The sequence below is a fragment of the Pteronotus mesoamericanus genome, unplaced genomic scaffold (assembly GCF_021234165.1).
Source record: "Pteronotus mesoamericanus isolate MK-2021 breed Mesoamerican mustached bat unplaced genomic scaffold, CSHL_Meso_final contig_50, whole genome shotgun sequence".
NCBI classification, from domain to species: domain Eukaryota; kingdom Metazoa; phylum Chordata; class Mammalia; order Chiroptera; family Mormoopidae; genus Pteronotus; species Pteronotus mesoamericanus.
This window is the reverse complement of record NW_026555186.1, coordinates 9,470,140-9,482,734: the sequence shown is the minus strand read 5'-3', so window position 1 is coordinate 9,482,734 and position 12,595 is coordinate 9,470,140. Positions and strand designations below refer to the sequence as shown.

At 37.6% G+C, this 12,595-nt stretch overlaps 1 protein-coding gene across 1 annotated transcript in view; it reads left to right on the top strand.

The window, feature by feature from the left end:
* The window catches only part of MARCHF6 (membrane associated ring-CH-type finger 6), a 67,886-nt gene that overhangs the window by 43,909 nt on the left and 11,382 nt on the right, over positions 1-12,595 (top strand). The window contains exons 18-22 of the mRNA XM_054578331.1: positions 515-652; positions 1,661-1,865; positions 5,437-5,506; positions 8,647-8,828; positions 10,451-10,585. Coding sequence (XP_054434306.1) covers positions 515-652; positions 1,661-1,865; positions 5,437-5,506; positions 8,647-8,828; positions 10,451-10,585 — 730 coding nt within the window. The remainder of the gene's footprint in view (positions 1-514; positions 653-1,660; positions 1,866-5,436; positions 5,507-8,646; positions 8,829-10,450; positions 10,586-12,595) is intronic.

Sequence of the window (12,595 nt, the reverse complement as noted above, 5' to 3'; positions counted from 1 at the left end):
GGCAAATTGGATTTCTTCCTGAATTTTACTTCTAATTAGTCTTTTAAGATCTTATCTACTCCCCACTCAATTTACAACTTACTACCTTAGTTTCGTCCTTCCTCTTGTTCTCCAATAATAATCCATAATCCATCATTTGTACCCTCTTCCTTCCTCTATATAATCTACATGATAATCCAGATCAGGCTGATAAAAGGGAAAGTGTGTTGAGGAGGAAGGAGTGACCAGTTGTGTAACCTGCTGCTAATATAGCAAGTGAGGTGAAGATAAGACCTGACCATCAGAGTTAACCACATGAAGGTCATTGGTAACCCTTGTAAGGAACAGTTTTGTGGAGCTTGAGCAGTAAGCCCTGTCGGCCTCAAGAGAGAATGAAGGAGAGCTGATAAAGACAGTGGAGTGGGTTCATTGAATTCTTGAAGGAGTTCTGCTGTCATCCCTTTAAATATTTCCATTATAGTTACAATAGAAAACAATGCACATTATAAATTATGGCTCTTTGTAATTGCCTTAGTGATGCTCCAGTGAGTGAACTGTCCCTTGAGCTGCTTCTGCTTCAGGTTGTCCTGCCAGCGTTACTTGAACAGGGACACACGCGGCAGTGGCTGAAGGGGCTTGTGCGAGCTTGGACTGTTACTGCCGGATACTTGCTGTAAGTATGGGCGGGTGACTTGTAGGCATATGTGTCAGTGTAATAACCTTTCTGAAAAAGTATGTTTCGTGCCTTCCTTAGGAAAAATTAGTTTTAATAAGAGACAATAAATTTAGTAACATTTACAGGTATATGTAGTACATGTTTCTAAAAACTTTTAATTAAAAAATTCTAAAAATCATTGTGCATACTTTTATGGAGAATGTATGCATGTTTTTATTCTCTTATAGGGGTTTGTTGCTGGCCTAGTTTCTTTTATTTTATTATACAGGGTAAGAAATAAATTAAAAAAAATTCATTAAAAACAAACTGACCTACCCTTAATTTTAAAAGTCTTAACCTGATACAAACTCTTCTCAGATTTAGTTTCTTGGTCATTTATTTAGTCAGCACATTGCATTGATTTTTTCATGCTTTATGTGTTATATACTTATTTAAAAACTGAATCTTTGTGATTTAAACATTTTTTCAGAAAATTCAGCATTCTGTATATACTGTAATGTGACCTATTTATTTGGTTGTATTTGATCGTTTATCCTTTTCTAATGGCCCTATGCTTTGCCCTGAGCCTCCTCCCCCCAACTCATTTTTGCCTTAAATGATGTGTGGATTGGAGGTTTTAGTTGAGATACATGTCACAGCAGACATAGTAGCCACCTGTAGCTAGGAAAAGAAGTTGTTATTTTTTCCTTAAGATTTTTGCATAGAATATCTTGTACATTGTACTTTTTTTTCCCAATTACTGATTTCTTCTCAGATGCTGGCTGAAGAAAACATTAAAAAATTGAATTTATGGGATATTCTGTATGTTAATTAACGTTAAATTTGGAAAGGTTTAATTTAAAGCAGGCACCAACATTTAGCCCAGATTGAGGTAATAGTGGCGTGTACAGATTCTACTTGTACACTTTCTACCCTAAATAATAATTATTAAAAAAAATAAATCTTATGTCTGCTGTTTATGCTGATCCTGAAGAAAGAATTTTCACTGATGTAATTTTTACATAGGGATCTTCATTCCTATTTATTGGGAGACCAGGAAGAAAATGAGAACAGTGCAAACCAGCAAGTTAACAATAACCAGCATGCTCGGAATAACAACGCTATTCCTGTGGTGGGGGAAGGCCTGCATGCAGCCCACCAAGCCATACTCCAGCAGGGAGGGCCTGTTGGGTTTCAGCCTTATCGCCGGCCTTTAAATTTTCCACTCAGGGTAGGTACTCCACAGACTTAACCAAAAGTCAAGGTTTGCCATATTTCTATTGAGACATTTTGGTGCTGTTTTTGTTAGCATGTGATCCTCTGTGTAAACATGTCTTACAGTCTCCTTACAAGAACTCATGTTTTTAGACCTCTCATTCTATGCAGCATAATATATGTTAATGTCAGATCAGTTTATCAAATTGTAGAAATGGATCATAGAGTTGGGATTTCATGTGCTCTTGCTGTATGCTCTTTGAGAGGAAGGATTTAAAAGACTCCTAGAGCAAATAGAAACTAATATTATTGATACATTTCAACTATGTATCGGGAACTGGAGTGGGCAGTCTGATATTTTTCTCCCATTTAATTCCCATCCAAATACTTCAAGCCATGAGTGGTGATCTCATATTTAACATCTGATGAAATTGAAGATCAGATTGGTTAAGGAAGAGCCTGTCTGAGTGAGACATTCCTCCAAACTCCACCAAACTGTTCTTTTTTTAAAAGTCTATTTCATTGATTATGCTATTAGAGCAGTCCTATTTTTTTCCTCTTCTTTATCCCCCTCCACCCTGGACCCCCCTCCCTCCAGCATTCCCCCTCCTCCTTAGTTCATATCCATGGGTTGTACATATACATCCTTTGGCTTATCCATTTCCTATACTATTCTTAACATCCCCCTGTCTATTTTGTGCCTACCAGTTGATTCTTATTCCCTGTACCTTTTTCCCCCATTCTCCCTCCACCCTCTCCTCAGTAATAACCCTCCATGTGATCGCCATTTTTGTGATTCTGTTTCTGTTCTAGTTGTTTGCTTAGTTTATTTTTATTTGTTTTTTTAGGTTCAGTTGAGAGTTGTGAGTTTGTTGTCATTTTACTATTCATAGTTTTCATCCCCCTTTTTTTTTTACATAAGTCCTTTTAATATTTCATATAATAAGGGCTTGGTGATGATGAACTCCTTTACTTTGTCCTTATCTGGGAAACACTTTATCTGCCCTTCCATTCTCAATGATAGCTTTGCTGGATAGAGTGATCTAGTTTGTGTGTCCTTGCTATTCATCATTTTGAATACTACTTTCCAGCCTCTTCTTGCCTGTAAGGTTTCTTTTGAGAAATCAGCTGATGGTCTTATGGGAACTCTTTTGTAGGCAACGCTCTCCTTTTCTCTTGGTGCTTTTAAGATTCTCTCCTTATCTTTAATCTTGGGTAATATAATTATGATGTGTCTTGGTGTGTTTCTTCTTGGGTTCAATTTCTTTGGACTCTGACCTTCCTGGACTTGCATATGTAGTTCCTTTGCTAGATTGGGGAAGTTTTCCTTCATTGTTAATACACATTTTCAATTTCTTGCTCTTCCTCTTCTCCTTCTGGTACCCCTATGATTCAGAGGTTGGAATGTTTAAAGTTGTCCCAGAGGTTCCTCAGCTTCTCATTTTTTTGAATTCTTGTTTCTTCATTTTCTTCCAGTTGAATGTTTATTTCTTCCTTCTGCTCCAAATCTTCGATTTGCATCCTGGTTTCCTTCCATTCACTGTTGGTTCCTCGTATATTTTTCTTTATTTCAGTTTGTGTAGCCTTCACTTCTTCCTCTACGTTGTGACCATAATCATTTCTGTGAGCATCTGAGTTACCAGTGTTTTGAACTCTGCATCTGACAGGTTGGTTATCTCCTCGTCACTTAGTTGTTTTTTTTTCTTTTTCTGGAGTCTTGATCTGTTCTTTCATTTGGGCGATATTTGTTTGTCTTGGCACACCTGTTACATTGTAAGGGTCGGAGCCTTAGGTATTCACCAGGGTGGTACAACCCACTTCACGGTGTTGTGGCGCTGTATGTCGGGGAGGGGTCAGAGAAGGAGCAATGCCGTTTTCTTGACTCTTGTTCAGCTTTCAGGCACTACCTTCACTTCCCACAAGTGGATTATGTCCTTTCAGGTGCTGAGTCCTCGATGTGTGGGCTTGTGTACGTTCTAGGATTCTGTGGGCCCCTCCAAAGGACTCTCTTGTGAAACAGAGCTTTTCCTGCCACTGCAGCCGCCACAGATTTTTACAGCCAGAAGTTTTGAGGCTTTAGTTTCCCCATGCTGGAACCCTGGGTTGAGGGGTCTGTCTTGCTCCCTAGTTGTTCCTCTCAGCTTGTCAGCACTAGAATGTGGGATATGCTGGTCTACCTGGTCAGCCAGCTGTGGCCTTCTCACTCATCCTCTCTGCCCTAACTTCCTGTCTCCACCCCTCCTGCCAGTCTGGATGACTGTTTCTTTAACTCCTTGGTGGTCAGACTTCCATACAGTTCGATTTTCTGGCAGTTCTGGTGGTTTTTAGCTTTTAAATTAGTTGTTATCCTTCTTTTTGGTTGTGTGAGGAAACAAAGCATATCCACTTACTCCTCCATCTTGGCAGAAAACCCACCAAAGCTGTCCTTGATAAGGGTTACCAGTGTTGTTAAATCCTATGGTCAGGTGTTGGTCCTCATCTCACTTGCTATGTTAGTAGCATGTTACATAATTGGTCACTGCTGTTCTACAACATACTTTTTTCAAAGATGTTCAGGAATTTTCATGAAGGTGATGCCTGAACTAAGTCTTTAAAGCTAGGAGGCCAGGCAGAGAGAACCATTGAAAGGCAGGTGCTAGGACAAGAGGCAGGTGAGATGTGGTAGGTTATAAATTACAGGGGATTGAATGGATTTATAGGGTGGGGTGTATGTAGGCAAGTGGGGAGGAATGGAGGGAACTGAGAGAGATAAGGGATGGCTGGGAGAGATGAGGTTCTTGGATTGGAAAAAAGTGCTTTCTGGCTTAGACCAGAGAGGATCGTTAATGGATTTCTCAAGCAGTGAAAGCTGACCAAGCCTCAGAGCCCTCCTTGGAGCACTGATCATGCCTTGCCTTTCCAGCCTTCCCACGTGCTGGGCTTAGGAAGGCTTGTGCCTGGTCTGGGTCTGGTGGAAGGCTAGCAACAGTCACTGCTTTTCTGCTCAGGAAGCCATGTGCCATTTATTACAATTTTATTGGTCAACCATACTGCCATAAAATTGAAAAAAGGGAAAAATATTCTTTTAGGCAGGATACTCACACACTAAAAATACAATTTAAAATTTATTACTCATGCACATGGACCCCCATGTCAAGTACTCAGTGGCTTCTTTGTCAGGCAGTGCAGATGTACACAGTTCTAGCTGGACAGTACTAATTAGAGAGAGGCTTTCCCTCTGTGAAGAGTTGTTTTTGAGAATTTGATTTTAAAAAGTGAATATTTTTACTTTTAATTTATAGTGAGGGAAAATTTAAGCTGATTGTATTTTATTTTTATGGTGGATAACTTAAAAAATATATTTACCAGTTACTTGCTGATGTATCTGATTATGTGAAAATGGACATTTATTTTCCTTTTGACTGAAACTGTAGGTAATTTTACCTAAAATCAAATATCTTTTTTATGTAAAATGGAAGGAAACCTGGAAATAACCAATAGACCATTTCTTTTTTTATTTGGAAAATTGTGTTGATTCTTTGAGGGGTGTTATAAAATGTGTGGAGCAGATAGAAGCCATTTATGCACTCTCATGTTTTTCCTTGCAGATATTTTTGTTGATTGTCTTCATGTGCATAACTTTACTGATCGCCAGCCTCATCTGTCTTACTTTACCAGGTATGAACTTATCCTAGTTCTCCATTAATGACATTATGACATCATAAAAAGGTGCTGTGTTTTAAAATGGTATATCTTAGGACCTGATATGACAAGGTTGCAGGTTTGATCCCTGGTAGGGCACATACAAGAATCAACCAGTGAATGAATAAATAAGTAGAATAACAAATGATGTTTCTCTTTCTCCTCTCCCCTCCCTTTCTCCCTCCTTTCCTCCCTTCCTCTTTTTCTCTCAAATCAATAAAAAAATTGTTTTAAAGCATCTATCTTGCTGAGTGAGATGTGACCATTCATCACATATAAAATTGAAATAGTTTTCCCCTCATTTCTGATTGAATATGGGATATTGATCTATTTAAGGTTCTCCGTGTCATTGGACCCCATTGTATTGGAGCAGAGGGGGCAAAGTCGATATCATTTGTGATTCATTTTTAGAGGTAAAGTACTAGTGGTCACTCAATTTTCATGGACATTTTGACAGTCATCTTTGCAGCTTAAGTCATTTTTTCAAGTCACTCTTTTGATGTTAATTATGTTTGCTGTCCTTATGTAATTATCTTTCCAATCCACTGCATGATGCTGCTGGAGACCTTGATGAAGCCAGACTATTCCTTTTTATCGTCTGGTATTCTCAAATACTCAGTGTTAAATTTCAGTTAAACAACACTTCTTTATTTTATAAGAAGCTGCAGATGCATATAGTAGTTTGTCATCTTCTCCAAAGATCAGGGGTAGATAAGGGTAGTGCCTAAAGGCAGTGACAAAGTGGCAGGAACAGCTTGCTGTCCTCACCCTCCCCAGTGATTGTTTTGAGCTCTTATAAAGCATATGAATGTATATGTACTGTCTTGATTGATTATAACACTAACTCAATACAATTTTATGAATCAAATTTATATTAATAAGTACTTGAGTGTTTCTATGAGGGCTAAGGCCAGGAAGGAACAACTAGGAAATTTTAATTTCAAGGAAGGTTTCTAAAAAACTTATATTTTCTAATCTGTAGGAATTGTGATTTGCCATAAATTGTTTCTGCATAATAATTTTTGACCTTTAGAACTTTGCTCTTAAACTCACTACTCATTATAGCTGTTAAAATGACAAAGTTTAATTAACTATTGGGTATAATGTAGTAAGCATATTGCTGAGAAAACTAGGTGAACTTTGGACAGTTTTATACTTACGGTTTTTATGTTCCATTTTTATGTTTTTATCAGAAATATTAAGAAAAAGTTAACAAAAGAAGGAAACCTAGTTTTAGTGTTTTAATTCAGCAATAAATGTACTTTGCACTGAAGATTGTTCACTAAATATCTCTGTTAATCCAGTCCCCCCATCTAGAGGGAAGAATGCAGTTATGTTTAATCATAGAAATGCTTACTGTTGTAGTACACATTTAAGGTGGTGAGGATGCTGTTTTCTACCCACGCCTCCCCCGCATAGGTTACTTTTCTGTAGCTACAATTTAATTGATGGTAACTGCAAACTGAAATCTAACTCTGTCCTCTCAAAAACACTTTTGATTAGAAGTATATGAAGTATGGAATGGAAAATAGCCTTTAAATTTTTAAAAACGAAACAAAAAATCACCTTGGAGTAGAACTATATATACATATATATACATACACACACACACAAACTCAAGACATTTCTACAGAATTATTAGTGATGATTATTATAACTTCAAATTAATATGCACATGTGTTCATGTCATATAACATTTACATATATTTGTCTTTAAAAATGAAATTATCTTGCCCTGGCTGGTATGGCTTAGTGGATTCAGTGCCAGCCTGTGAACTGAAAGGTCACTGGTTTGAGTCCCAGACTGGGTTGCGGGCCAGCTTCCTGCTGGGGGGCAGGCAAGAGGCAACCGATCTATGCACCTCGCTCACATCAGTGTTTCCCTCCCTCCCTCCCTCCTTTTCTCTCTAAAAATAAATAAATTAAAATGTTTTTAAAAATTAAAAAAAAAAATTATCTTCCCATCCAAGCCATTCTGTAAGGCTGCAAAGAAGCCTGCTTATCAGCATTATGTCCTGTAAGACTTAACAGTTGTGCTGGTTTAGTTTGATTGGAGACAGTGTGGTTTCAGTAGTCAAGAGCATGACCTTTAGTCATGTAGACATGAGTTCAAATTCAGCCTCTGCCCTTGTGTGACCTTAATTAGGCAAGCTTCTGTTGCTGAGCCTAGGTTTCTTAACTCTTCAGAGTGGAAGTAATAGCTACATTTCACGGGTTATAAGGAGAATTAATGAGGTAATAGATGGAAGGTGCTTAGGATAGCTACTAGCTCCTTTTAGGTATTCAAAAGTAACAGTTCTGTATTAAGTAGAAATTGGTTCATAGAAAAATGCACTGTAAATTTGGGTCTTGCTATTCTCTCTAGTTTTATTAAGAAGTAACCATGTAAAGAATTGTTACTAAATAAATGATCTTGCCTAAGAGTTAGATTTTTTTTTTGTGAGTACATTGTAGACTTGATTTGTAATAACTCTGTATCTGAGACTGTTCTTTAGAAAACTTTCAAATCTGTTTCCTAAGTTTCAGAATATTTAGATCCTCATTTTTTCCAAGAAAATTAATGTATTCTTTGGTAATTTTTCCCACTTCTTATTTAAATAAGCTTAGTTTTCTGCTAGACAAAAAAAATCATTTGAAAGAAAATTATTCTAAATTATTTGTAATATTCCTAAATATTAAAAGTATTGACAAAAGTAATAGAAAATAAATTCTTTAACTTTTGTCTTAAAATGCGCCTAATGATTTTATTTGGTGATAAAAAACGGTGAAAACAACAACCCCCTCAAGTTTTTTCAGTCCCAAAACAAGTTACTAGCATAGCAAGTAAGGAGGAGGGCTAGTCCCCACTGATCAGCTGTGTTTTGGTTGTGTTTTAATCAAATAATTGTGTTCTTTAGCGTTTGTGAAGTTTTGGGAGGGTTTTTTTTCTTTGTTTTTTTGGGGGGGTGCAGGGGCTTTGGTTTGTTTGCTTTTAACAGAGGCAGTGATACATCAAAATGTGCTATTTTTTGACTAATCACTTAAAATTATTGAAAATACCAGAACAACATCAACATCAAGATTGTAGTTCTCTCTTTGTAGCCAAGTGTCTCATTTATCTGCCTTTCTATTTTCAGTATTTGCCGGCCGCTGGTTAATGTCATTCTGGACGGGGACTGCCAAAATTCATGAGCTCTACACAGCTGCGTGTGGTCTCTATGTTTGCTGGCTGACTATAAGGGCGGTGACAGTGCTGGTGGCATGGATGCCCCAGGGGCGCAGAGTGATCTTTCAGAAGGTTAAAGAGTGGTCCCTCATGGTAGGTTTTTCTAATAAAGACTGATCTTTTCTGGTAGGAGTAGTGGATATTTTTTTCAGTCATTTCTTTAACTCTTTTCACTTTTGTTTCCTCATTATCCTGATAGTCTCAGGAGCTGATTTTTTTGAATTAGAGGGGATAGTCCTTTAAGACAACAGCTTTCTGGTTCATTCTAACAACCACAGTATGTGAGAGGTAAAAGAAATTATGTTATTAAGTGAGCCAGGAATGCTCCTGAGTAAATAATATAATAGAAAACTTATTTTGGAGATTGATTACATTTTCAAGGAATAAGATATTCTGTAGAATTTAAAATCAGTTTGTTTAATAGAAATTTTCTTGAGCGATTTTTTTCCCTAAAATTCGATTTTTTGGATCAATTTGAATATGTAAAATCTTGACTTCAGGATCGAGTCAGTGTTTTTCATATAATTGGGACTCCTTTAATCATGCAATATATTGCTAATTCAGGAATGTCTTGGCTAATGTGAAAGTGTAAATAATGGAAGTTTTTACTCTGAATGAAGAACTTAATTGCCACAAAGGTGGGGGGAAATGTCGCTTTAATAAGGCAATCCAAGTGTAACTATTTACTGATTGATTGTAATGTTGGCCATGACTAGTAAAATATGTTTAGGTAACTGCTTATGCCTTTTCATTTGTATAACCAACTCTTGTTTTGTGTCTAAATTTATATTTTGGTCTCATTGAAAGTTTTATGTTGATTTAATATTAGTGTTGAAAGAAAATCACAAGAAATTCATTGTATTTTGTGAATGGAGGGATAAATCTAATCTGTAAGATAATGAGACATTTAACTATATTGAAAATAAATCAGCTAATTCTAGTTTTCATTTGATATTCTTCCATATCGTCAATTTGCCATTTAAAGTAACAGTGTACTGTGCTTTCATGCACAGCATATTAGTTTCTTATTGAAACAAATGTACTCACTGAGGCTGTCTTACGAATAGGGAGATCATCAGACATTAAGGCTGCTGCTATAAACACTGATTTCTTTGTCAGGATTTCATAGTGGCCACTTTGTCTAAATTCTAGAGCTGCACTGTCTCACTAGCCATGTGGCTAATGACTACTATATTAGACAATACAGAAATAGACATTACTTCTATAAGCATAGTTAATTCTGATGGACCACACTGTTTTAGAGAGGGCCACTTTGTTCAGCTTACTTAATTACCTTAATTAGGGCTGTGCAGAGCGCTTCTCCCTACCGGTTCACCTCAGGGGTCACAGATCAGCTTGTGGGTGGGTCACCTTTGGATCAGCCGTTTTTCTCGGAAAAACAAAAGCCTACCAGTGAGAATGCGATTGAGAAAAACAGCGCAGCCACCTGGTAAATACATGTAATAAAATGAAATTCTTAAATTTTGTAGCAGCAAAGCATAGTAATAGTATGTTTTCATTACAGCTTGAGCTTTTACAGTTATATATTCAAATCTCATTTAAACATATAGCATAAAGTATGTTTAAGTTGTTTAAGATAATATATTCTGTCAGACATAAGGTCAAAGAAGAAAAATAAACTTACCAATGGGATGAAGAGCTTGGCTAAAAGTCAGAAAGACTCATGAATGACATAACCTCTCATTTCCTCACAGATAGTGAAGACTTTGATAGTTGCGGTGCTGCTGGCTGGAGTCGTCCCACTCCTGCTGGGGCTCCTGTTTGAGCTGGTTATTGTTGCTCCTCTGAGGGTGCCCTTGGATCAGACTCCTCTTTTTTACCCATGGCAGGTAAGTGCCTGTCTTTTGCACTTGATACTATTTTATGGATTTAGCATCAAAAAAATCTTTAATTTTTTAAAACAATTTTAAGCAGTTCATTTAGAAAGACTCCTTAATTCTATCTCAGGAAAGACCTTTTTAAAGTTTATTAAATAATACATTTAATCTATGGCTTTCAAAGTATGCAGGCTATATAAGTCCTTTAGGCCTTATTTCATAGGTGTAAATGTCACTATTCATTTAGGCTTCACCAATGTTTAATGATACAAACTAACGTGTGCTGATCTTTTTGCCTTTTAGTTAGGGTAAGATATCTAGTTCCGTTGGCTTTGAGACTTTAAGCAAAAACTGATCCTTTTGAATAATTATAGCATTTATCTCACAAAGTCATAGAGCTTATTAAAAAGAGCATTTTGGAGAAACTTACGTAGTTCACAGCAAAGGTCACAAAGTTTATGAAATGAAGAAAAAGAAGTGAAATTTTACTGTAGTACATAGGGCCTGAAGTTAATGTCATGGACCTCAAGTTTTTAAGAGATATTAGGGGAAAGGACTAGCCATTGACTTCAGTCATTCAAAGGCTTTTCAGCCTTGTTTTTACCTCTGTCTAGTATATTACAGTGGATTTCCTGGAAATGAAAATTATGTGGTATGTATTTCCCTTCTTCTACTTTCCAGATAATGGACCTTTACAAACTTCATTTAAAGCAAATGTGTAGTTGAGTGCTCTAATGTGTGCCAAAACCCTGTACTGCATAACTCAGATGGAAATAAGGCTAATGCAGGAGTTTCTTGAGGACCTTACAGGCTGGTGGGAAAGATAGACAGGTACCTTTGTAGACTGTGCTGTGATTGGTGTAAGCACGAGGAGCTATGGCATCTTGCAGGAGAGGTACTTAATGAGCTTTGGGAGTTTCCAGTAACGATTTTCTGTAGGAAATAATGTCTTAGACAACCTAGTAGAGTAGAGGGGAGTGGGTAAGAAAGGAAGAAGTGTGTTCTAGGAAGGAGCAGATGGGCTGACCTCAGAGTGAGCCAGAGGATGCATATACAGTGAAGTGCCTGTAATCCGGTGTGATCATAAGTTAGAATAGGAGAGAAACGAGAGTAGAGGAAAGGAAGTGGGCGTATGTGACACCTGTCTGTGAGAGCTGTCTGTGAGAGTCGGATTGCATCAGTGCTTGAAGGAAAGCTGTTTTTTACAGAATGACACCAGCTAATAAAGGTAGAGGGATTAACGGAATTAGAAAATCACTGTTTTGTGATAGTTAACAAAATAATAGATTCCAGCAAGAATTGTTAGTGAATGCTGAACCCATCAAGTGAAAGTCAGTGCGTCTTCAGTTACTATTTCTGCGTAATAAGTTACCTCACACTTAGTGGCTTAAAACAAGTATGTATATTGTCCAGAGAGTCTGTGGGTCAGAAATTAAGACAGGCATATCAGCTCGTCTCTGCTTTATGTTATCTTAGGCCTGAGCTGGAAAGACTCAGTGGCTGAGTGAGATTTGACGGCGGTGACTAGAATCATTTGGAGATGCAATCGCTCACCTGTGAGGGTCAATGCTGGTTGTTGGTTTCACCCAATCTGAGCTGTTGGCTGGAGCCACTGGATGTACCTGGGCTTCCTCACAGCTTGGTAACCTTAAGGAAGTTGGGCTTCTTACGTGTCGCTTCAGAGAAGTAACCATCCCACTCAGTAAGGCAGAAGCTGCATATCCTTTTAGGACCATATCTAAGAAGTCCTGCAGCCTCATTTTTTTCACTGTATTCTATTAGAACAAGTCACAGAGGTTGGTCCAGATTCAAGGGAAGGGGAAGTAGACCCCTCCCCCTCAGTGGGAAAAGAATTTGCTGGCATGGTTTGATACCAGCACAGTGCATGGTAGCAAAGTGTTACCTAAGAGATTACTTGATAGTCTCAAAGGGAAATAAAACTTTACATTGAGGGGTCAGGTGGATGTTGCCTTAACCCAGTTACCACTGAAAATGCATCAGAGATGGTATGCGCCTCCTGAT